Source organism: Schistocerca nitens, chromosome 1, assembly GCF_023898315.1.
Source record: "Schistocerca nitens isolate TAMUIC-IGC-003100 chromosome 1, iqSchNite1.1, whole genome shotgun sequence".
Taxonomy (NCBI): Eukaryota; Metazoa; Arthropoda; class Insecta; order Orthoptera; family Acrididae; genus Schistocerca; species Schistocerca nitens.
Genome location: NC_064614.1, coordinates 1,100,107,937 through 1,100,134,066, shown reverse-complemented (window position 1 = coordinate 1,100,134,066; position 26,130 = coordinate 1,100,107,937). Strand labels below are relative to the sequence as shown.

The 26,130-nt window shown below is 42.7% G+C and overlaps 1 protein-coding gene across 1 annotated transcript in view; it reads right to left on the bottom strand.

The window, feature by feature from the left end:
• Positions 1 to 18,208: 18,208 nt before the first annotated feature.
• Positions 18,209 to 26,130, bottom strand: part of LOC126230929 (uncharacterized) — a 344,514-nt gene continuing 336,592 nt past the window's right edge. The window contains exon 20 of the mRNA XM_049942408.1: positions 18,209 to 18,870. Within this exon, the coding sequence (XP_049798365.1) occupies positions 18,621 to 18,870 (250 nt within the window). The 3' untranslated portion in view covers positions 18,209 to 18,620. The remainder of the gene's footprint in view (positions 18,871 to 26,130) is intronic.

Here is a 26,130-nt window from a genome sequence, read left to right as displayed (position 1 = left end):
TGTTTTTGTTTATGAATATTTTCCATTTTTAACACAGATGTGGATTATGGAACAACTTCTTCCGTATTACAGTTGTTTCATACGTGACAAGGACAGGATAGCATTTAAAGATTGTCGTGCATCAGGAATCCATTCCCCACTCACACATTGTAATTTGCAGAGACGACACCAATAAGAAACGAATATTAGGATTCAGAATCCCATCGACGACGATCTCATTAATGATCGAGCACGTGCTCGTATTTGAGGTGGATGGAGAAGCAGACTGTGTCCTTTTCAAATGATATCATTTTGGTACCTGGTAGACCTAAATGTGGATGGCCGAAAACAGATCTATTTCCGCAAAATCTAGGTTTATTTGCCTTTGTATACTGACACCGTAAATTTAGTCAAACACTTAATATGTGGAACTTCTGTATATGAATTAGTAGAATATGACACCTGCTGTAAATTTTAGTTGTTATCCTCATGGTTATCAGTTTTCTGCTATGTTACTAGGTCCTTTGCGTCTCTAACTCCTGCGACGTCGTGCTCTTAATGCTGCTGTCCATCACATCATCCAGAACCTGTAATATCTTCTTCCCTCGCCTCCTCTTTCCTTCCACCCACCCTACGAAGATTGTTTCCACAAGCCCTCTTTTTTTTCTTAGTATGTGTCCAAGCCAGTTTCTTTTCCTTCTTTTTATTACATGCAGTAATTATCTTTTCTCCCCACGTTTCTCAGTGCGTTTTAATTTTTCACTCTATCGATTCAACTTGTTCTTTCCATCCTCCACCATGTCCACATCTTAAAAGCTGTCTTTCTTTTTCAGTCTCAACGTTTCAGTATCATACAGCAGGAAACCCAATACAAAATACAGCCTTAGTCTTTTCCTCTAATCTTTGTCCATATTGCTGAAGAAAATTATCATCTTCCGCTATTGATATCTTGGTTTTAATTTCTGTGCTGCTCTACCAGTCGGTTTCTATGCTGCTTCGTACTTTGTAGGTTTTCAGAGCCTTGCATATTGACCAACATTACTCCTTTTAGATTATCTTTATCATTTTACGAGGGTTATTCGGAAGGTAAGGAACCTTCGGTCTCGAAATGGAAAATACAGTGAAAACCTGATGAGGCTTTGCACAGATGCGTTGGGCACTGTGTCTAGTACGCCTGTCGATTGCATCATATCACTCTTTTCAGTTCTGAGCTCACAGTAAGAATGTAAAGGTGGCTAGAAATTAGCGTCTCCCTCAAGTATGAGGGCCTGGCGAAAGATTTCGCCTGAAGCTATGCAATCCACATGTCATGCTGTTCGTTCTATACGAAAATTCTCGGCCACACTCTGCAGGGGCAATGAAGATGCTCCTGCAGCGTGTCTGATCACGCACAATACAGCCCATAATTGGCTACCCCTGAGGTTCATCTCTGCTCATATTAACCGCTATGAAGTCAACTAGTCAACTATTTCTTTTTGTTGCTGCATGATCTTGTTGGAAAACGAAGCATTGTCTGGGCTGTAAAAGATCATCTCCACCAAGAGTAGGGGAAGGGTAAGTTATGTAATGCAGAGAAATACTGTATAGAAAGAAATGCAAATAAAACGAAGTCCCAAAGAGGCTAAATACATGCGCTCTGACGCACGAGGATCAGAGACCGAAACAGGTAGTCGTGCCACATGACAAAGGCTGCAGCCGGCCGTGGTGGCCAAGCGGTTAAAGGCGCTACAGTCTGGAACCGCGCGACCGCTACGGTCGCAGGTTCGAATCCTGCCTCGGGCATGGCTGTGTGTGATGTCCTTAGGTTAGTTAGGTTTAAGTAGTTCTAAGTTCTAGGGGACTGATGACCTTTGAAGTTAAGTCCCATAGTGCTCAGAGCCATTTGAACCATTTCAACAAAGGCTGCTGTCGTTGCCCCATACTGTCACCTCGAGATGGTTAAAAATGCATCAAATGGCTCTGAGCACTATGGGACTTAACTGCTGTGGTCATCAGTCCCCTAGAACTTAGAAATACTTAAAACAAACTAACCGAAGGACATCACACACATCCATGCCAGAGGCAGGATTCGAACCTGCGACCGTAGCGGTCACGCGGTTCCAGACTGTAGCGCCTAGATCCGCACGGCCACTCCGGCCGTCTTCGAGATGGTTATTTTAACATATAATGCAAGGGGCAATATATCATGTGGCAGCATTGCAGTAGCTGCTAGTGAGAAAAACGAAAGGCTTACAACAGACACATCGATCTTTCACGCGAAACTGTGCTAGGAAGCTATTACAGTGATCTTAATAGAAAAGCGTCAAAGGGGTGAATAGATTGATGAATCGAAGGTCTAAAGGTCACCCACGTCATTAATAAGTCGGACACCCTTGATCTTGCTGGTAAAGGTCAGGGGAAGACGCCGCACTATGCAGAGGTGACGTTGTATGCTGTTGTTACTGTTTAGTATTTTGGTGAAGTACTTATCGATTCCACAGGCAGGGTTGTCATATTTACTCTAGCCAGACGTCATGACTATCTAGCCGTATTTCCGCGACAATTTAAAGTCGCCCGGTTGCAACATATTTGCCTGCGCTGGCTATTCGGAAGGTATATCATTACTGCCGCTGCACATTCAGTTATCCGTGGATAAGATACAAATGACTAGATGAATGAGGACGGACTGTCGTGTTAACGGTTGTACGGTGCACATGTACTGATTTGCTCGCAGTTTTTGCAACATTTACTACACGTAATTTTGGAATGGATCAGGTTGTTAATCAAGTGGTGAATGGAAAGATTTATTAAAGTATTTGAAGCATTATAATGTCTTAATTTTATCACTCTACTTAAAGCTATTTATCAGGTCTCTTACTTTCAGTAATTATTAAGTAACAGTGTAAGGGAACAGCTTTGGGATATTGCAGCTGCTAGGTGGTGGTGTGATCAGTTTCATGATTATTCATTTCTCTAGAAAACGGTACCTACTTATTTACGGAAGACACAGAGATTTTATCTTCAATTAAAAGGAAATTCGCACAAAAATTCAGAATAACAGTCCGTCTCACTAATGCCTGAATATGATTTCACAATGTAATACACTAATTTTCAATGTTTCAGCGTCGTTTATAACTAGAAAACAGCCTAGTTTCCTGTAAGGACTGAAGTTTTAATAGAACTTTTTTAATATTGTTTTTCCTTATTTTCTGAATCTTAAAACTATTAATACACAACTCGCAATAACATGGAAGGAAATGCGAGACACGTACTTTAAATTTTATTTGTAATGTTCACATTTAAATTATTTTCCACTCTGAAATCTCTCAGCTGGCCGTAGTGGCCGTGCGGTTAAAGGCGCTGCAGTCTGGAAGCGCAAGACCGCTACGGTAGCAGGTTCGAATCCTGCCTCGGGCATGGATGTTTGTGATGTCCTTAGGTTAGTTAGGTTTAACTAGTTCTAAGTTCTAGGGGACTAATGACCTCAGAAGTTGAGTCCCATAGTGCTCAGAGCCATTTGAACCATTTTTTTTTGAAATCTCTCATACGTTGATTTTCAGTAAAATCCGACAGGAAATATTTTTCTATTTGTACCTTGTTTTCGAGCCTCTGTCTTATTTATAGCGTCTGGATGTGCGCTACTGCACTGTCATGGATTCCCTACACGCACGCTAAATTTCATTTTAATCTGATAACAAAAGAATTTAATGCCCATCCAAATTTTGAATCAGAAAGAGACACTTGCAAACATACCCACTTGTAATTTACCCGCCTCCACCACGAGGTTGTCAGTGCGTGTTTGAGATGTGGGAATTGTCTGGAAGGTCTCTTGTTCAAATTCCGATGGTGGAATAGACTTCCGTCACTATTATTTCACCGGAAGCGTTAGCAGAAGTGATGCCGCAGCGATGTTTTATCGCCAGACGTAGTGTCAGGGCACTGCATGAAGGACATTATCCATTATGCGACAGTTACGTAAAATGGGAAGGCTTGTGAATGACTTAGTTTTGGTGGAAGGTTGTGGCAAAACGAAATGCATCGGTTAAGAAAATCGCATAGCAGACGGTAGTGCGATCAATTCTAAAGTACTGGTCCATTATTTGGAATCCTTGTCGAATAGGCATGCCATGAGAAATGGAATGAATTCATAGACTCACTGATAGGATTTTAATAGATCCGTATAGTCCATGTGCAAGTGTAACAGAAATTCTGGGGAACTTAAAAGGGAATCCCAGCAAGAAAGACGTCATAGTTCTCAAGAAACGTATAGTGTAAATTTAGAGAATCCTTATTCCAACTACAGTATGGCACCAATATGCTGGCACAATCGCATAGTACGTCTCGAATAGCGATCCTAAGAATAATACAAGAGATTTCGGCGTTTGCAGTCTTTTGCCCCCTCACTCAATACACGAATGGAGTAGGAAGCAAAATCGATAATACTGTGCAAAGTAACCTCTGGCATGCAGTTTACAGTGCCTTGCGGAGCGGAGGTGAACTTGAAAGAGGGTTCAACTCAAATTTTCGAATGGAACCAAGATCTTTTATTATAATGGCATTATTTAATAGTCTTGCAGGCCATTGATGTATAAAGACGTCGACTTGGGACATATGAACCACATATATGATCGTGGACTTTGACATCAAAATACCAATTCTAAGATCCGTCTTATTCACTCAGATTGCTAAATAGTTGCCATGCTCGCTGCTTACGTATGTGACCTGTAGTGTCTTTGAATGCCTAATCCGGTGTGGAAAACTCCAGACTCATGGTTGCGCGAAAACTACGGATGCTAAGCCTGCTGAAAAGTGCGTTAACGGTCGTGTCTTTAGAGTTTTGCTGAGAAGGCAACTTATACACCGATTCAAGAAGAATGTTGTTAGTAATTCCGAGCCAGTGAGTCAAGAGGTTTTGAGGTAAAGAATAAGAAGTAGGTGGTTATTCAACGAGGAGTTGGCTTGGAGTTGGTGGGGGTGGGGGGGTTGTCGTGAGAGGACAGAGGAATTTGAGGAACAGGTGGAAAGTAGCATTTACTAGACGCAGTAAACAAGTGTACGCTGGGGTAAGTAACCGTAGTGCTACCGACACAAAGGTACAATATCGAACTGTTTCTCTGTATTATACGAGTCGGTATGTGTGAAAAATATAGCGGCATTGCAGCATAGGGATGGACGTACCAATAGAGGAATGAGCAGCAGAGCAATTTAAATAAGCTTCTGGGAATAAGGCGACGTCTGAAGTGTTGGTGATAACTTGACACTAATCTATGGCGCTGATGTACGAGGGCGTTCTGAAAAGTAATGCTTTCCAAATTTTTGTGTGAAAACTCTGAAAGGTTATCAAATGAAACTAACGTTATTAACACTCTTCATCTTTATTCTTCACGTCTACATATTTATTTCTGGTGACGAACACGTTTCTCCCAATGAGAGACGAGTTTGTTGATATCGTCACTGTCTGACATTCTTGACAGAGCGACAGTCTCACCCATGCCTGCATCACTTCATCACTATCAAAGTGATGTTCTCGAAGAGGTTCTTTAAGTTTTGTAAACTGATGAAAATCGGATGGGGCCAAGTTGAGACTGTATAGACTATAGAGGATGATCGTTGACAGTGAAACACAGAGCATCGTATAGTAACAGATGTTGCAACGCCCGTGTGTGGTGCGCCATTATCATGCTGAAAGAGAGGGTGCTCCATGTCTCAGCGAACTCTTCGAATTCGTGCTTGTATCTCGACTACAGCACGCTGTTTCTCACGCGCCAACATAGTTACCTCACACACCGCCGTGTTAAACGTCACACTTCGCGGCCCTCTAGCGGCAGACGCGTGAAAATATATGGACGTGAAGAGTAAAGATGTAGAATGTTGATAACATTTGTTTTATTTAAAAATGTTTAAGATAATTCACATACAAAATTCGGAGGCATTACTTTCAGCACTCTTTCGTAAATAAAGGTGAGTTTGAAGTTCTGTTTCTACGTTTTTGTTCCTTTTCTGTAGCTTCTCTATCCTTTGCTTTCATTAGGTGTTATTGTATAGTTTATTGTGTGCAATTACTTGTTAATAATCTCTGCATTTTTGCAATTCGAGTACTAGCTGATGTTCGACACTGTACCTAGAAAGTTCAATATGTTTGTATCTGTTGTCGCATGCCGTGTCGAAATTAAAACGAGGCTGACAACGCAATGTAGACTCTACGGTATATGGTTTGCTTCTTAGTGAGGAATGCGAGTAGTGTTTCAAGGGAAGTTTGTATTGTTTTGAAGGAAGTACTGACGCGAAAGAAAAGTCACATTACACCACAAATTACGTCTAACTATTCTGATTACACCCGGGCAAGCATTTACAACGGTTTACAACCTGACGCAAAACGCTACTCCAGCGTGACAGCAACGCTAATGATCACATGGGTACGCTGTCGTTGCTTTTAAACATTAATAATACAGTATTTAAAAATTGATTTCAAGAATTTTTTTGTATATAAATACTGACATTTTAACCGTCCCAGTTACTTGATTCTGTGTGAAGCTCACATATTAATGACGGTCCCAGTTATACAAATTCTGATTTTTCCATTTTGATCTTCGATTCTCCTTCCCCAGAAACCATCTTTAACTTTCGTACTACGAATAAAATGTCGTTAACCCTACGGTTGGGTCCTTTTCAAAAAAAAAAAAAAAAAAAAAAACCATCGCGGCATTTGCCTGGAGCGATTTATGGAAATCACGTAAAACCAAAATCTGGATGACCGGACGGAGAATGAACAATCCTCCTACCCAATACGAGTCCAGTGTACTAACCACTGCGCAACCCCGCATGTGAATGGCGTCGTGAACGGGAAGCATAGGGTGCTCATACAGCATTGTGCTCAGCGATGAATCGCATTTCTGCACTACACCAGAGACCATCGTCGGTGAATATGAAGGCGATTTAGTGACAGGCCCACTTTTTGCAATGTTTTGGAGAGGCGCAGCGCTGCTTCTTCTAGCATCATGGTGCGGGGAACCGCCGCGTATGACTTCAGGTCTTGGCTGACAGTGCGTGAGGGAACTCTGGTTGTACACAATGGACATTCTGCGTCATGTGTTAAATCTTACGCGACAAAAAAGTTTTGCCATTTTTCAACAAGACATTGCTCGTCAATATGTGGCATTTATCTTTCTGAACTGTCTGGATGATGCTGAGGTACCACGGTGGCCAGCAAAGTCTCCACATCCGTCCACGATAGAACGCGTGTGGGAGCAGCTCGGAAGTCAACTACACTACTGGCCATTAAAATTGATACACCACGAAGGTGACGTGCTACAGACGCGAAATTTAACCAACAGCAAGAAGATGCTGTGATATGCAAATGATTAGCTTTTCTGAGTATTCATACAAGGTTGGCGCCGGTGGCGACACCTACAACGAGCTGACATGAGGAAAGTTTCCAACCGATTTCTCATACACAAACAGCAGTTGACCGGCGTTGCCTGGTGAAACGTTGTCGTGATGCCTCGTGTAAGGAGGAGAAATGCGTACCATCACGTTTCCGACTTTCATAAAGATCCCATTGTAGCCTATCGCGATTGCGGTTTATCATATCGCGACATTGCTGCTCCCCTTGGTCGAGATCCAATGGTCTGTTAGCAGAATATGGTATCGGTGGGTTCAGGAGGGTAATACGGAACGCCGTGCTGGATCCCAACGGCCTCGTATCACTAGCAGTCGAGATTACAGGCATCTTATCCACATGGCTGTAACGGATCGTGCAGCCACGTCTCGATCCCTGAGTCAACAGATGGGGATGTTTGCAAGGCAACAACCATCTGCACGAATAGTTCGACGACGTTTGCAGCAGCATGGACTATCAGCTCGAAGACCACGGCTGCGGCTACCCTTGACGCTCCATCACAGCAGGAGCGCCTGCGAAGGTGTACTCAACGACGAACCTGGGTGCACGGATGGCAAGAAGTCATCTCTTGTTCGCATTGACGGCACTTTGAACAGTGGACGTTACATTTCACATGTGTTACGACCCGTGGCTCTATCCTTCATTCGATCCCTGCGAAACCCTACATTTCAGCAGGATAATGCACGACCGCATGTTGCAGGTCCTGAACGAGCCTTTCTGGATACAGAAAATGTTCGACTGCTGCCCTGGCCAGCACATTCTCTAGATCTCTCACCAATTGAAAACCTCTGATCAATGGTGGCCGAGCAACTGGCTTGTCACAATGCGCCAGTTACTACAGTTGACGAACTGTGGTATCGTGTTGAAGCTGCATGGGCAGCTGTACCTGTACACGCCATCCAAGCGCTGTTTGACTCAATGGCCAGGCGTATCAAGGCCGATATTACGGTCAGAGGTGGTTGTTCTGGGTACTGATTTCTGAGGATCTATGCACCCAAATTGCTTGAAAATGTAATCACATGTCAGTTCTAGTATAATATATTGTTCCAATGAATACCCGTTTATCATCTGGTGTAGTAATTTTAATGGCCAGTAGTGTATATTCATAGATGCTCGCAGAATGTCTGCCTAGAAGTGGCAGTGAAAAAAAAAAAAAAAGGCGAGAAGTCCGTCATCATCGCAAGAAGGTCGCGCAAATCTGTCCCATCTTCCGCGTGCCAGCCAGCCGCACACAGCTGTGACTCTTGCTTTATTAAAACGTGCGGACACCCTCATTCGAGATGATCGACGGATCATAATCAAACGCCTCGCAGCAAAACTGGAAGTCGCTGTTGGTAGTGCTGACCCACTCGTCCACCAATTGGAGTAGTCAGAGGTGTGTGCAAGCTGGATTCCTCGCCGCCCGTCAGGAAACCATAAACAGCAACGAGAGATCATCTGTGGGTATTTTATTGCGTTACGAGACTCACAGTGATAATTTTTTCTAGTATCGTCACAGGCGATGAAAGACTGGTTGATCACGTCAAACAGGAAACAAAGCGAAACTTCCTGGCAGATTAAAACCGTCTGCCGGACCGAGACTCGAACTCGGGACCTTTGCCTTTCGCGGGCAAGTGCTCTACCAACAGAGTTACCCAAGCACGACTCACGCCCCGTCCTCACAGCTTTACTTCTGCCAGTACCTCGTCTCCTCAGGAAACAAAGCGGCAATCTATGTGCGGCGGCGCGCTTTCGTTCGTCCTTGACCTGCACCTACCTGTGAACTCGTTGCAGCAGATCGCCGGTAGGAAAGCCGAGCAGGAACCTACCGTACTGCAACTCGCACCAGGCTGCATACAACATAACTATCCCAAGAATCGGGAAAAGGCCTTAATTTTGGACGAAAGGTGGAAATACTGGCAAAACTTCGGTATATTCTGAACCTTGATAATTTACATGTTCACTGCCAAGTCCGTGATAATCTTAACACAGTCACGCTCAAATCCTTTCATTGACGTTAGCACGTTTATGGTAACGTATTTTCCGAAATCTCAACAACTACTAAGCATGGATTGTTCTTACATGAAAATGCTCGCCATACTGTTAAGTTTATCGGTGCCTAATGCACCCAACTTTTTAGTCGCCGATCTGCTTAATATGCACGCGGAACTACTGTCTCTTCTCATAGATATAATTACTTGAAGAATCCCCATTTTCTAAAAAAAAAAAAAAATACACCGGGATAAATATGCCTACACTTTAAAGCACTTTTGAAACATGTAACGCATCTAAAACCTCTGGAGCTCGTACCACACGACCCTACCATTGAAAGGCTGGGCTCCGACTACTTAGACTGCTGCAAGCATTCTATATCTCCAAGAGAAAAGACGCGCGAAGAATATTCCGTTCTGATTGGTCAGTTTTCTTTAAGGCCAATTGAAAAACATTACTCTCCCGCTTTAGTCTCCTCTTTCCATGACTAACCAATCAGCAAGTAGCACACTTTCGAACTGTACTTTTTCCATAAATAAATATTTAACATTCTGATATTTTGTTTATACTTTACGTCATTAACTATTTTCATTTGAACTCAAATGACCTCTCATTTTACCATAAACTTTGGATATTATGATACGAAATTCCCCGCCGTCTGCATTGAAACTGTCTTAAAAAATTTCTCACGCTAGTTCGTTCAGCGTTTATCAGTAGAACAACGATGTACATATTTACTTTAGATCACACTCGCCCATCATTCACACTACTTAAAGCATATACAAAACCGTACGAACATAAATAAACAAAAAAACCTTCAAGAAATAAACAGAACAATTAAAAAAAAACGTTCTCTTGACCTGTTTCTGTGCGCTACTGTCCTCTAGCCAATGAAAATTAGAACTACGTACTCGACTGAATCCGCATCAGACCATCTGTCAATGTGGACACATTAGTTATTCTCTTGACGCAGATGCTCTAGACAGGAGCGATATAAAGCGCCACGCCTCCCATGGAGTGATGCTATATCACCTCTCCACCGAAAAAGAAGTTCAAAAACGCACCTTCAGCGGGTAGAGTTATGGCGACGCTCTTCTGGGAGCCTGAAGGGGTTATTCTGTTTGATGTTCTCCCTCATGGTGCCATGATCAATTTCCTCCGGAGCTCATACCGCACGACCCTACCATTGAAAGCCTGGGCTCCGACTACTAATGTGCTATCCTCTGGAAACTGAAGAACGTGTCCGTCGCCACTAAAATGCAAACGAACTCCTCCTTCCCCATGACAACGCAAGGCCTCACAGAAGTCTGTGTACCGGAGAGGAGCTCACAGAACTTCACTGGACTGTTCTTCCTCATCCGCTCTACAGTCCGGATCTGGCACCTTCCGGCTTCCACCTGTTTGCCCTAATGAAGCATGCACTCTGCGAGAAACAGTACGTGGATGATCGGGAAGTTATTGACGCAGCAAAATGTTGGTCCCGACGCCTACCAGCAGAGTGGTACCATGATGTCACAGGCTCTCCCGGTAAGGTGACGTAAGACCGTCGCATTAAATGGAGATTGTGTTGAAAAATAGTTTTTTCTAGAAGAAAGACTGGGGAATAAGGTGGTGTATTGGAATCGTGAACAAAATATTTGTATAAAGAAACGTTCTCGTAAGAGAAACTCGTTACAACGGCTCCAAATCCAAGAAGAACAAATACCAAAATGTGAGAAAATAATCTTATCCGACAGTTTCCTGTTACTCTCTTTATCAGTATAGAATTTAAAGTATGACATTACAAAGTTACTACGAAATGACTTACAAACTAACCGCCTCCGTGACCGAATCCGCTAACGCTAGTGCGATGGCACACGACTCGGACATAAGCCGGTCCGAATCCTGGTAGTGGAATAAATTTTCACTGCCAGTATTTGCCCGCCAAGGAGAGGAGAGATGGTGGCGTTATGTTCTTAACTACCAGTCTTCGCAGCCATTGTCCTGAATCAAATTCCAAACCTCCCCACAGAGTCTCAGTAAGTAAGAGCATACGAAATTGGTGATGTGTGATGCTTTCGTCGGATGGGGTCGTAAAGCTCGGAGACCCCCCTTGGTGCCCTTCGAGAAGTTTCACCTTCTCCTTTCTCTCATCATCTGCACTCCACATTCCCTCCCACACTTAACCACAGTTCATATTTCACGATGGAAAGGTGCCTTCGGGAGCGAAGGATAGGAAAAACATTTTCAATTAGGCCGCTCAACCTGCCCTTCGAGGTCTCAGAGCTATTCATGCGATAGAACTCTGCTTTTAACTTACGACCGATCGCTATAAAACTGTCGTTTCTTCGAGTATGCAGAGCAACTTCTACAATGCATGAATGCTGCAAAATGTGTCATCTGATTAGTTGCAAAAATTTTGATGACTGGATAAAAGTTGCAGTTTAACGGAAATAAATTTAGTACTTGAGAACGTTTGAAAATTATGAAGAAATCACATAATAAATGCTGAAGAGTTGTCACACAAAATTTATTTTATGTGATAGATTACATATTTTACTTTATAGAAACAAATGCTATCCGACAGCCACTTAATGACAGCGTCTTAAACAGTCTTCCGAACTAATGAATACAAAGTTATTATATGTAATAGAAAAAGCATGAAAACGTATTCGTTGATTTTATCTTCATCTTCTTTACAAACTTCTGTTCTGTGTTATTAACTTTTTTGAAAATGAACTCATCTACAAGAAACCTTCATCGGCTTAATTGTATTGAGGACGTAGTATTAAAATATCAATTCATTAGACGAAAATCTGTAACTTCATGACGCAATCAGTATACATTAATTAAAACTTCCGGGCTGAATTGCCGTGGTCCGTATATAAAACTTCTTCTCCTTCCTGACGTTTCGTTGCCGGCTGCGGGCAACATCTTCTGAGGTGAGTCGGCGACTGGCTGCTAGGCGCTGGAGGTCCCGCTTATATAGAGCGCTTAGATGGCGCCACCACTCGTCACGTGGTTTCGACTTTAAAACTATCTCTCTCGATTACAGGTAATCGATTGTCACTTTGTTGGTACAAAGTCGACCGCCATATCTTGTCTAGTTTTAATCCTTCTTCTTTTCTATTAAAATTATTTCCGTGCTTGTAGCCCGGAAGTTTTAATTAATGAAGACGCCGGCCGTGAAACCTTACATGTTATGAGCAATCAGTATAATTTAAAAGAAGACATAAGACAGTAACTGACTGACGCAATGCGTTCGTCCTTGAGGTATGGAAGATGCTGCATGCCCTTTGAATGGAACTACGAAATAAGAAATAAACTGAACACATTTAAATATATGTGAGCAAAATACATTGATCACTGAAAAATGAAATCAGTAAATCCAATCAGTTAAAATTTTACGTGACAATGACAGCTGCAGCAACATTGCAATATTGTAACAGTTGTATCTCATTTCTAAAGGACAAATTAAATGTATGGAAACGTGCAGCAGAGTTAATGAGAAATGTGAAACTCGAGTCTTTGCATTTAGGATTCGAGGTACAGAGCAACTGATCGACCTTATAGTAAGTATTGATGAGTCTCTCCCTATTTTGAAATGGATGTAAAGTTGCTACTCGTTGAGTTACTACACTGAAATTTGTTATTGTACTAGATGCGGCTTCGTTCAGCTTGTCTCTTCTTCCTATCATGCTACGTAGACATAACTGTTGGAGCTCCGACGTGAAATTCATGATACGCTAGGTGCCAAAACAACGTAATTTTTTTATCAGATACTGCAAACTACGTGCTGTATTTTCGATGTTAGGAGATCAACTAGAATGTAAACCTCGAGAACCACTTACGAAATGTTTTTCACAGCAGCCATTTGCATAATGATCTCACAAAAGGAGTCCAAAAAGTTGCCCTCTTTGAGTCTCTCTGAAGCAGGAGCTCCAGTTCGAAAAATGGAAGTAAGCCACATAACGTCTAACAAATTCAAATATGAAAGCCATTTCAGGATAAAATTACAATTTTTCAAATAATGAAAGTATACAGTTAACTTATCTGATTCAGGCACAAAAAAATCAAAATATTGAGAGCATCACGTAAAATCAATATCATTTTCAGGAGGCGATGTAAGTTGTTGTAAAATCGTGGCTGCACACAGCTGTAGTACTCAATATTTGTTACACTACCAGTTTCAGTCATTATCATATCACCTTCAGATGTCTACATACAACGAAAAAACAAAATAAGGCACAATGAGTCATTACAAAAAGAATATTAGATACAGCACCCAACGTTTATAGCCTATAGAGAACTTATATAGTGGAAACCTATTTAGATGTATGACTACTCATAACCAGAATTAACCATCACCGCACAAGCCAGAATCGCCATTTGACTGCAGAACATGTGCACGTGTGGTGTCCAGCAATTCTGTGACGAAGCATTTGCCAATGGATTTATTCCAGACCACTGAGCTACAAGAAATAATTATTGTACTGATATAATATGTGATGCTCAGTAATGAATACATCGTCAAAGATGTTGGATATTAAACTATCTGTGATTTAGAATTATAGAGTGTTCTTTGGTGCTGTGTAGCATCCATTCCCACCTGCCTAACATCTTTGACGATGTATTCGTTACTGAGGATCATAAGTTACATGATTATTACCAAGTGCTTCGCCACAGAATTACATAGATGCTAAATGTGTTCGTGTTTTAAATACAGACGCAGATGTTGGCTTGTTAAATAGTGTCTCGGATTACGGTTTCATAGCGTAAGTTCTCTGTAGGGTATTAATGTAAAGTACTATATTTAAGATTGTGTCTTATTTTGTTATTTCGTTGTAGGTAGACACCTGAAGGTACTCTGGTAATGACTGAGTAATATAAATTGAGTAATACAGGTTTGTGCAACTGTGAGATCTGTTCTGAAGTTGAATTATATACAGCCGCAGTCCGGTATGTGTGATCATAGGTCAATTTCTAGGCGCACGTCAGTTCTCTTGTTAATTCCAGGTAAGTGTAAAACTTCCCTGACTCTTGCTCTAAACAACAAGTATATATATATATATATATATATATATATATATATATATATATATATATATATATATATATATCTTCTAGTTGTTGCACCTTCTGTTAATAAAGAGACACAAGCTGTGTTCTTACGCTAAAAGATGCATACTCAATTACTGTATACCGTGCTTACCATAACCCATTTTCGGCCAAAATGCACTTAACTGACTTTGCGTCTAGCCCATTGTTCCTTGTGAACGAAATAGGAGCCTGAAATTGTTTTCCACCGAAAAGATGAATGCGTGTATTGGCTGGCCAGTTGAGGCCGTGTTTCAGGTTGGAGGTACTGTCGACAGACTGTCGCAGTGTAACACCAGGGTTGTTGTTCATCTAACTACAGGAATGCTGCCGGGTGATGTCGTCGAAACAAGCACACCCTGCCATTTTCAAGATATTACCGCAGGAAGTAAGCACTGTGCAGGGGAATTTAAAACCACGGTTTGCAGAAAAACTCCGGAAAGATGACACACACACACACACACACACACACACACACACACACACACACACACACAGTAAACACTATCGCCATCACAAACCAAAGATGACCGATATCAGAGGTTAACAGTGAGCTGGTGAGTTAACATTAACTCTGTCCCTTCGTTTCTGACAAGGGAGAGAGCAGGCTTCCATGCAGAATTGAGACAAAATCCATCTGTATTTATAAGGTTATTTGCTAAAAAAAGAGGGGCAGATTTAATCTTACCTCTCTAGTTGATTATTCGTTTCACAATTGATAACTTATTATGAAGGTCATCTTTCGCTTGTGATGGCGCTAGTTTTTAGTGTGTGTGTGTGTGTGTGTGTGTGTGTGTGTGTGTGTATGTTTCTGGCGTTTGTCTGAAAAACGAGGTTTTACATTCCTTTGCACAGCACTTACTTGTGCAGTTACGCATTGAAAAATGCAGAGTGTGCTCCTGTCATAATATCTGCGGTTGTCGGCGTCGTTACCAGGTTGTATTCCCGGAAGTTATTTTAACATTAAGAAACAAAGGAATTAAAGACCTTAGCTGCCAGTGGATATCGGTTTATTTCAATGGAGGAAGTTGAAAACTTGTGCCGGACTGAGATTCGAACCTGAATCTCCCGCGCTGTAGCCAGACGCGCCGGCCAATGTGCCAACCGGACGCAGTGGTGACCGTAACTGCGTGGACTAATCTAGCACGCCGCCAGACCCAAACTCTCAACTTATGCCATTTATTGCCCCTGCTCATCAACCTCATTTCTCGCGGAATCTCACCGATTCCCGTAAGAGGAATGATTTTCAGGCAATGATTATCCATGAAAGATGTATCGAAACCCTGAAAGGTAGTTTGTGATCAGTAACTCCTCAGTGGGAAACAACTCCAGATCTTTATATTATGTAGGACGGTGCAACCATCATACTCCATATATTACATTCGTGAGTGGTTGCGTGATCGCTACCTATGTACACGGATTAGCCGTCTTGCCCATATTAATTCTCAACTTGCATTCCCAAACGATCTGTTTTTTATTTTTGTCATGTGGAACGAACATGGGTGGTGGTGTACAAAAAAAAGTAAAGACTACTTCGGAGAACTGAAAAAAAAAAGTTGTAACGCAGTGAGTTTATCAAGGACGCGGCAAGGCCACAGCATCTATCCGGATCAGACCTCGCAACGAAGGAAGAGAGAGAGAGATGAAATTATTCCTTTAATTCTGATCACAGATTCTAATTACATATAAAATTCCGAGTAAACTGATACCGAACTCCGACCAGTCGAATAATTAATTTACAGTTCATCAAACTTGATCATTTAATACCACTAAATTAATTTTCCCAAGTCCAGAGGCACTACAGAGGCATTGTCTACGTAGAGGACCATCGATTAGAGAGGGTAAGGTAATTCTAGCGCGCCCGTGTCATTAATATTGGAAACGCCCAAGACGGCGAAATGAGCTTGCTGTTCTGACCGTTATTGCAAATCGTCTTTGGAGCCACGCTATGGCGGAGGTACTCACGGTTCTCCCGCCTTCTGAGAATTCTCGCAAGTTGAGGGCACCCAACGTGAGGGGCGGAATAGAGGGGACGGTTCCACCTCTCACCCTCACCCCTGTTAGGTCGGCTACGGGGACCTTTTCGTGTACCGCAGAGCTGCACTGTAGCTCATAGACCAAGAATTTAAATAACCTGGAGAGCAGCTATCCAGCCGCATTCCGTTGCATTTTCTAGAAGAGTCAACATCGCAAAGTTCAGTGTACGGCAATTACCGCCATTTAATGGCTCTTGCTTCACACTGCTCTTGGAACCGCATAGGTTTAGTGATCCGGATACCACTAGTGATGTTCCTGAAGCACTCCGCAATTACAATGGTTGCGATTGTGTTCGTGCTACGTCTGTACCGCAAGATACTAGCGCTGCAGACCGACGTGTATCGTTGTATTTCGGACGACCCCTGCTGCTGTAAGCGCGACCCATGGCTGGTTTATCTGATTATAGTGATACCTGCCACTTCATTTCTGTACTCTCTCTGGGGACTGGTTTTCAACCTGAAGACGGATTTGTGAGTGATATTGTGTGCTTTCAACTTACCCTTCAGCAAGTATGCTCGCCCAGCTCCTACATTCCCTGTGTAATTGTTAATACTTGTGATAGGACCTCTGAATTTATGCGTTCATTTCTGAATATTCTTTCTTTCTTTCTTTCTTTCTTTCCTTCGCTGACGCCATAGTCCTGCAGCGATCGCAGGGTCGGCGTGGTTACAACGGATTTGGCAGTGTTAGTGTTAGGGATGGCAGGATGTCCTTCCTGCCGCCACCCCGTACCACCAGGACGAATCAGTGTACCCCAACTGTCTGCGTCTAGTGTAAATCGTGAAATAGTGCGGACGTGTTTCAAATGTCTGCGACACATGTAACTGAGGCGGAACGTGGGGACCAGCCCGCTATTCACCTAGCGGGATGTGGAAAACCGCCTAAAAACCACATCCAGGCTGGCCGGCACACCAGCCCTCCTCGTTAATCCGCCGGGCGGATTCGCTCCGAGGCTGGCGCGCCTACCCGAGTCCAGGAAGCAGCGCATTAGCGCGCTCGCCTACCCTGGCGGGTCGTTGATTTCTGAATATATGTTTCGCCAAATTACCCCGACTTTCAATGTCTTTGGCTTTACTTTTGTAAACCAGTTTCTTGGTAGGCAACGAAGCAGCTACAGAAGAGACGGAGTCCGACGCCTGGGAGAGAAGATCCTCAGGTGAGTGACCTGCTAGGAAGAACGCTGTCAGTCGGAGCTCCATTGCTAATCTGGTACAGTAATATCCGCCAAAAAGCCAAACGCTACACAGTAACCAACCTGCTCACTTTGTTCCACGAGACATACTGCGAGCGGTAATTGCAGGCGTATCGAATAGGTTATTGTTTACAAAAATGTGTTCCCGCTAGCGACGTGGAACGTACGATGACGTCAAACAAAAGATCAACGACTGTCAAAATATCACGACAGGCGCTTAAACATTTATTATTATTTTAATACATGGAGTGACTTATCAGACATTCGTAACATTATTAGTTATATAGTGCTACTATAGGAACGGAAGAAAGATTATGGTTTAACATCATGTCTAGGACGTGATCTTTAGAGACGGAGCAGAAGATCAGGTTGGGGAAGGATGGGGATGGAAACTGGTCGTGCTTTTACAAGTAAGCGTCCTGGTGTTCATCTTAAGCTTTGGGAAATCTATGAAAATCACTGGAATAAGAACAAAACTTAGATCTAATGTTATTCGACCCTCTGGGAAAAGTAGGGAGACAATCAGTAGTGGATCAAGTGAGATAGTTGCATGATTCCAAGGTACAACAGAAAAAATGCAAGTATATGTAAACAGTAACACAGGAACAAGGACATAGCTATAAAAATTTAACCTACAGAAATACTGATTCGACAACGTCATCATTTGTGGTGCTCTTACTCTCTCCCTCATTCAATCATCTATCTTTCTCACTCATTCACTCTAACTCATTAACAACTTTAAAGTCTTACACATCATAGCACTTATGCATCTGAAATTTTATTGATAATTTTTTTTGTATCTATAATATTGATTCACGCATAACTTAATTTGCTACCGGTTTCATTTTATTTTTTTCGCATTCGCTTTTATGCTCATTGTCAATTGTATCGCAGTATTGTGTTAAGTTTCCTGTAAATTAAAAAGATCTGCTGGCACTGTCTTGGGACTTGCTATCGCTGGTAGCCAGTGTCATCTGCATACACCTCTCAGGCCCTCCGAGCGGCCACTAGCAGCGTGGGCAGCAGAGCGGCCGCAGAAGCCGACGGCGAGAAGGCCGCGCCTCCCTTGTCGTCGGTGGGCTTCTCCGAGTCGTCCGCGCCGGCTATGGCGCCCGCTTGCGGGTCGTCCCCATTGGCACCGACGTCAACATCGACTTCCACGCCGCCAGAGGGCACACCGCGCAGCACAACTGCTTCGTAACCAGCCAGCTCTACCGCCGTCGACCGCAGCAACTCTCTGAGAACAGATACGGATCTACACTGAAGCGGCAAAGAAACAGGTATAGGCACGCGTATTCAAATATAGAGATACGTAAACATTCAGAATATGGTGCTGCAGTCGGCAATCCCTATATGAGAGAATAAGTGTCTGGTGCAGTTATTAGATAGGTCACTGCTGCTTCAATGGAAGGTTATCAAGATTTAAGCGAGTTTGAGCGTTGTGATACAACCCCTCTGAGGTGTGCCCCAGGGCTCTGTCCTCTCCCCTCTCCTCTACCTCCTGTACACGGCAGATATGCCCCAACCCCCCCTCCCCCCTCCAGTACACCTCCTGCAGTATGACGAAGACGCCACATTCCTTGCCCTCGCTCCTACCCTCCAACGATCCCAACGCCTTCTCCACTTTGACCTTTTTGCCGCATTGTGTAACCAGTAGCTTCTGAAAATCAATCCTTCCAAGACCCAGGCAATCATCGTAGGTCGTACCACTCGTTCCTTCTGGCTCCTGGATTTCTCCCTTACCATTTGCGCCTGTCCAGTTCACCTCTCCCGCACACTCATCATTGATCGTCACCTCACCTGGATCCCTCATCTCTGCTCCATCCAATCCAAAGCACACAACCGCCTCTGACTGCTCAAACTCCTCTCTGGCTGAACATGGGGGTTGAACGCCTCTACCATCCTCCACACCTACAAATCTTTAATCCGTCCCATCCTCTGTTATGCCAGTCCCACCTGGATATCTGCCCCCCTCCCCACCAAATTCTCTAAGTACCTTCAGATCCTCGAGTGCCATGCACTCTCCTCACCTTCCGTATATGCCTCCCGTCCCCCACGTGGATCCTCTACGACCTCATTCCTTTTCCCCATCTGCTCCTCTTCCTTGAACATATCCACATACTCTACACCTCCCGCCGCCTTGATCCCCCTCACCCTCTGGTTGCTCCTCTCCTCTCCCATCTCTGCTCCCTGCCACGTCTTCACTGTTGTGTCCTCTCTGCCCTCCATCTCTACACTCTTCATCTTCTTTCCCAAGATGGCTTCTGTCAACTGCCCCTCCGGGATGATGCCCTCTCTCCCTCCATTTATCCTTCCTATCATCTCTGATCCTCCCCTCCTCTGCCTTTCCCCACTCCCTGTTGCATCTGCCCAGAACGCCCCTCCCCTCTTATGGGTCCTCATCCTCCATCACCTCCTTTCCCCCTTCCCCCCTTTGTTTTTCCTCTCCTTCCCCCCTTTTCTTTTCCCATCATCTGTCCAGGTTCCTCCCATCTGCCCTCATATGTCATATTTGTGCCAACTTTTTAGTGCAGTGTTCAAGTGAATGTTCAGTGTTGTTCATCTTTCCAAAGTGTTGCGAACAGAAACCAGACTGTCGCCATGTTTTTTGAATTGTCTGTCTATTATTTTACCTGTCTGCTTCATATGTATTTTATTAGCATCATCAACCCTTTGTTCTATGTTTTAAGTTCCACGATCTTCCGCCATGCTACAATTTCAGTCTCCGATTTTATTGCCTGTTTTTATTATTTATTATCTTCATCTTTTTAAAACAAATTCTGTAGGCTGAAGAGTGGCATACTAAGCTGATGCCAGCCCGCCCTCTTCGCGGGAGGGGGGGGGGGGGAGGGGGAGGAAACGAAACTCAATAAAGAAAAAAAATTGTTATACATTGCTGTATCCCTCCCTCTCTCCACATCCACACGATCCATCTGCTTCATAAGGGCAATTTCCAGCACCTCCCCTTCCCGGATTTTAAACTTTGCCATGACATCTACCCTTCCTTCCAACTGTAACTTGGCCTTGCTGCCCCCTCCCCAGGAATCCCTCTCCTCTCTTCTCCCAGAGCGGTTTATTCTCGTTCACTCCCTGAGTCCCTGCACCCCCTCCTTAGTTGTTTTCCTCTCCCGTCCCGTCCCTTCCCTTGCCATTTCTCCTTCGGCGCCTCTCTCACCTCATCCCCCTTTCTCTCCCCTCCTCCTCGCCTCCTTTCCCCTTCTTCGAATTTCCCTTTGCTCTCCCCCCCCCCCCCCCCCTTGCAGATCCTCCCAGATTTTTATTTGTTATCAGTAGGCTGTATTAGTGCTGTGTTTTTGGTGCCATTATACAGTGTCATCTTGTGATGTGGTTTTAATTGTTTGCAGTTCCTTGCTACGCCATCTGTCACTGGCTGTTTTATTCGTTCTGCGAATTTTTATGCTCCTGCCGTACTTTGCCTGGTGCCTTTTAATGTAGTGTGTGGTTTATGTGTAACATACTTTTTCAGATTTTTATCTCCGATTTACAGTCACCGCTTTGTATACCTTCTTTTCTTCTGTTCCGATTTTTATTTCTATATTCCGCCATGTTATCTTCTTTATGTTGTTTTTCAATCTCTTCCTGTCTATTTATGTCTCTCGGCTGAAGAGCAGCGCTTATGCTGCTGCCAGCCCGCCCCTGCAGGGGAAATGAAATGACAACAAAGGAAAAAAAAGTGTTATAGTCGTCGCACGAGCGATGGGACGCAGCGTCTCTCAGGTAGCGATAAAGTGGGGATTTTCCCGTACGACGATTTCACGAGTGGACCGTGAGTGTCAGGAGTCTGGCAAAAAATTAAATCTCCGACGTCGCTGCAGCTGGAAAAAGATCCTGCAAGAACGGGACCAACAACGACTGAAGAAAATCGTCAACTTGACAGAAGTGCAACCCTTCCGCAAATTGCTGTAGATTTAAATACTGGGCCATCAAAAGGTGTCAGCATACAAACCATTTCGCGAAACATCATCGATATGGGCTTTCGAAGCCGAAGGACCACTCGTTTACCCTTGATGACTGCAGGACACAAAGCTTTAAGCTTCGCCTAGACCTGTCAACAGCGACATTAAACTTGATGACTGGATACAGGTTGCCTAGTCGGACGATTCTCGTTTCAAATTATATCGAGAGGATGGACATGTATGGGCATGGAGACAACCTTAAGAATCCATGGACGCTGTGTGTCAGCAGGGAACTGTTCAAGCTGGTGGAGGCTCGCTAATAGTGTGGGGCGTATGCAGCTGGAGTGATATGGGACCCCTGATACGTCTATATACGACTTTGACAGGTGACACGTAAGTAACAATCCTGTCTGATCACCTCCATCCTTTCATGTCCAATGCGCATTCAGATGGACCTGGGCAAATCCAGTAGGACCATGCGACCCCACACACCCAGAGTTGGAATTGCCACAGAGTGGCTCCAGGAACACTCTTCTGAGTTTGAAAACTTCCGCTGGCCACCAAACTCGCCAGACATGAATATTATTGAACATATCTGGGATGCCTTGCAACGTGCTGTTCAAAAGAGATCTCCACCCCTCGTACTCTTACGGATTTATGGTCAGCCCTGCAGGATTCCTGGATTCAGTTCCCTCCAGCGCTACTTCAGACATTCCTAGAGTCCATGCCACGTCGTGTTGTGGCACTTCTGCGTTCTTGCGGTAGCGCTGCACGATCTTAGGCAGGTGTAACAGTTTCTTTGGCTCTCCAGTATATATTACCACTAAACAAAGCCGTCATATAGTTGTGGTTTGGCTATCTAACGGCTTCAAGGTGCAGTAGAAATTTGATTTTTAGTATATCATATAACTATTGTGCGAATTTAAAAATTTAAAATGCTGCTATAATCAGCTCATTCAGAGGTATAATTTTCCGTTAACGGTTTAACTAAAATTGCACTCTACCAAAACTATCGTTCGGTTGTTTTGGAACATTACATAAAAGACGTAGTAAATGGCAGGATTACCGGTAGTATTGGTAGCATTGGTAGAAAAAGAAACTTAAATGAATGTGTTTAGGAGAAACTGTGAGTCTAAGACTTCTGTCGTTTTTGTTTATTTTTGTTTGATTGATTCTTTGTTTTGTACATAAGCAGAAACGCGCATCAGTCAGTGTGTCCATTGTATATTTTATGTCAGTAGAGAATGTAAATTGCATTTTATGAATATAAAAAATTTGGTGGTCGCGTACCTTCTGTGCTTTTATGCAAGAAAAGCAATTAATTTTGATGCAAGTAAAAATATGTTATCTTGTATTCAATAAAGCATTCTTCGTCATGATCAAAGGCAAGACTTTCACGTTTCTTTTTTTTTTATTTACTTTGCTTCTAGTCTGACTGGTTTGATGTGCCCACCACGAATTTCTCCCCTCTGACAACCTCCCCGTATCAGAGAAACACTTGCAGCCTACTTCCTGAATTATTTGTTGGATGTATTCCAATCTCTGTCTTCCTCTACAGTTTTTACCCTCTACAGCTCCCTCTATTACCACGGAACTTATTCCCTGATGTCTTAACAGATGACGTACCGTCCTGTCCCTCCTCCTTGTCAGTCCTATTTTCGATAAATGCTTTTTATGAATAACACAAACATGTTGTTTATAAGTTCACGAAGTACTGAAGCAATGATATACTTTTGTTCTGCTGGTTTCTTTATTTTACCTTCCTGTTAAGGAAATTGCGTCTTCTAGCGTTATAGATAAATCTATATTTTTTCTTTTAACAACATCCCTCTGTTTCACGTAACAAATCGCAATATTCGAATAAAACCTGAATTAAACATTGACAATTTCAATTTTGCTACAAATACTCTTTAGTTTTAAGTTACAGGCAGGAGGATAACTATGCAGAACAAAAATATTCCATAGGTTACTCGTCCCTTTATATATCCTCGCCCAGTTTCTAGACAGTTCACCGCTTCCGGTTCTCAGGGGAATCTAGTAAGACACTGATCACAAACGCAAACAAAGCGCTGAAAGGAGATAACGCCCGATAGGTACGCAACATACCTAACGTTCATGCAACGTAGGTACGAACTTAACTGACCAAAGTTGTTACGAAAACTATCACAGTCTTCCCTTACTTATAACAGTCTACAGTAGACTACAGTAGTTCTACAACTCTAGGTTCAACGCAATAAGTCAAATTTTAAAGTTGGAAAATGTGTATACGTATTGAGACAGTGTAAATCACAATGCGCAAATAACCTAGAACATATTCATGTAGTATTTGCGAATGAAAGCGTTTAGCAGTATCAACAAACTTTTTGAAACTTGTCGCTGACGTCCACACAAAGTAATGACAGGAAAAAAGTTTATCGCTTACTATATTTTCGCTGCTTAAGCAGTACACTGTAATTATGAAGCATGGGGTTTTAATTTATTACTTCGTTAGTACTAACCTTATTTGCAACACATTTTTCAGACAGTGTCTTCATGTACCATCGAATTTACCTGAAAAATTATATGATTGGACGACACATAGTTCTGGAGATATGACGTCTTTAGCATTCAGGTGCGCTGGACACAGTTTTTCTTTAAGGAATCGAGGGTAGGGTCTTGCTGGTTAATTATTGTGCAAGGAGAAGACCACACTTGCGACAGATCTTATGACAGCTTATCTTTGCTTATTGTTTTGCTTACCGTATTTGAATTCCGCTAGGTGTATAGTAAAGATTGTTGAGTGTATGGATTCAGCTAATAGTGTACAGTGTAGTATCAGACAGTTGGCAGCATTGCTGATAATGTTTGATGTGATACTTTAGTGCGTCTGCCAGTGACGCAGTTATGGTAACTACAGTTGTGAGACTACCGTAGGCTACCTTAGGCTGTCAGAACCAAGCGTAGGCTACGGCAGTTTGCCGAGTAGCTTTGGTCAGTTAAGGTAGTACCCGTGTTACTTGTACCTCAGATACGTTCAATAGCTATCAACTGTTACCTAATAACTATCGATTTCTTTACGTATGCGATCGGTGTCTCACTAGATTCCCCTAAAAACCGGAAGCAGTACACCGTCTAGAAATTGAGGGAGTATATATAAAGGGCCGCATAACCTACGCAACATTGTTGTTGTACATCTGTCTGTTGCTTAAAAATTAGCAGTATTTACAGCAAAATTGAACTTGTCAATGTTTAAGTCAAATTTTCTTCAAAACTTGTTGATTTGAAATGTGAAATAGAGGGAAATTGTAGTAAAAATAAAGAGCCGGCCGCTGTGACCGAGCAGTTCTTGGAGCTTCAGTCCGGAACCGCAATGCTGCTACGGTGGCTGGTTCGAATCCAGCCTCGGGCATGGATGTATGTGATGTCCTTCGGTTAGTTAGGTTTAAGTAGTTCTAAGTCTAGGGGACTGATGGCCTCGGATGTTAAGTCCCATAGTGCTTTGAGCCAGTAAAAATAAAGAAAACAATACAGGTTTATCATATAATGCTAGAACACACAGTTTCCTTAACTAAAAGGTAAAATAAAAAAACCGCAAAAAATATATCAAACATCGGTCCAATATTTCGTTGAACTTATATGGAACATATTTTTGTTATGCATAAACAACTGCCGCATTTATCAATAATAACAGGAAACTATTGCCTTTGACCATGACGAAGTACAAAATAACAACAATAATTATCCTTTTTTTATGTTTGCGGATGAAAACTATATTTACATCAAAAGAAATTGCTTTCGATTACATAAAAGCGAACAAGTTGCGATAACAGCTAACTTTATTACTTATAAAAAGCAAATTATATTGTGTAAAAGTCTAAAATACACAATGATGTAACAGTTAACGATATACGTTTCTAATTATGCTCAAAACAAGAAATAAAAAACAGACAAAGAGAAATCGTTGGCTCTCAGTTTTTTTGATACACTTTCATTTATGTTTCTCTTCCTACAAATGCAACCAATACTACTGAAAACCCTACTATTTACTACGTCTTTTACGTAGTGTACTAAAGGAACCGAACAGAAATTTTGGTAGAGCGCCACTAACGGTAACTGAACCCAGGACACGCTCGGCTTTTTACCTCCCCCCACCACCAGCGTACGTCTTTTTTTGCTTCATCGTCGTTGCATAGACTATTTGTTCGTTTATTGAGACCACTATCATTTTAAATGAAGTGAAACGTTTATGCTGCAATGATTCCTTTTTGTACGACACAATTCAAAACGTGGAGCAACTTACTCTCCAAAGTCGCATTACCTGCAACACTAACATGGTTATATTTTCATTGCTGCATTGCCGATCAATGTAGAGCCCTGTCAAACAAAACAGAAAACCCAAGATATACCGTTTACTTCTTCGTTACGTTGGATCACTTCGTATAACGAGAGTGGTTACATTGAACATGCGAAAACAAGAGACAATATCCTCCATAAAAGCAAGAGGTAGGTTTTATGGGACAATTGCTCAACATAGGACCAATCCGAGTCATCTCTTGATGTCCTTCATACGTCTCTGACCCCTTCCCATTTTAGTGCCCACC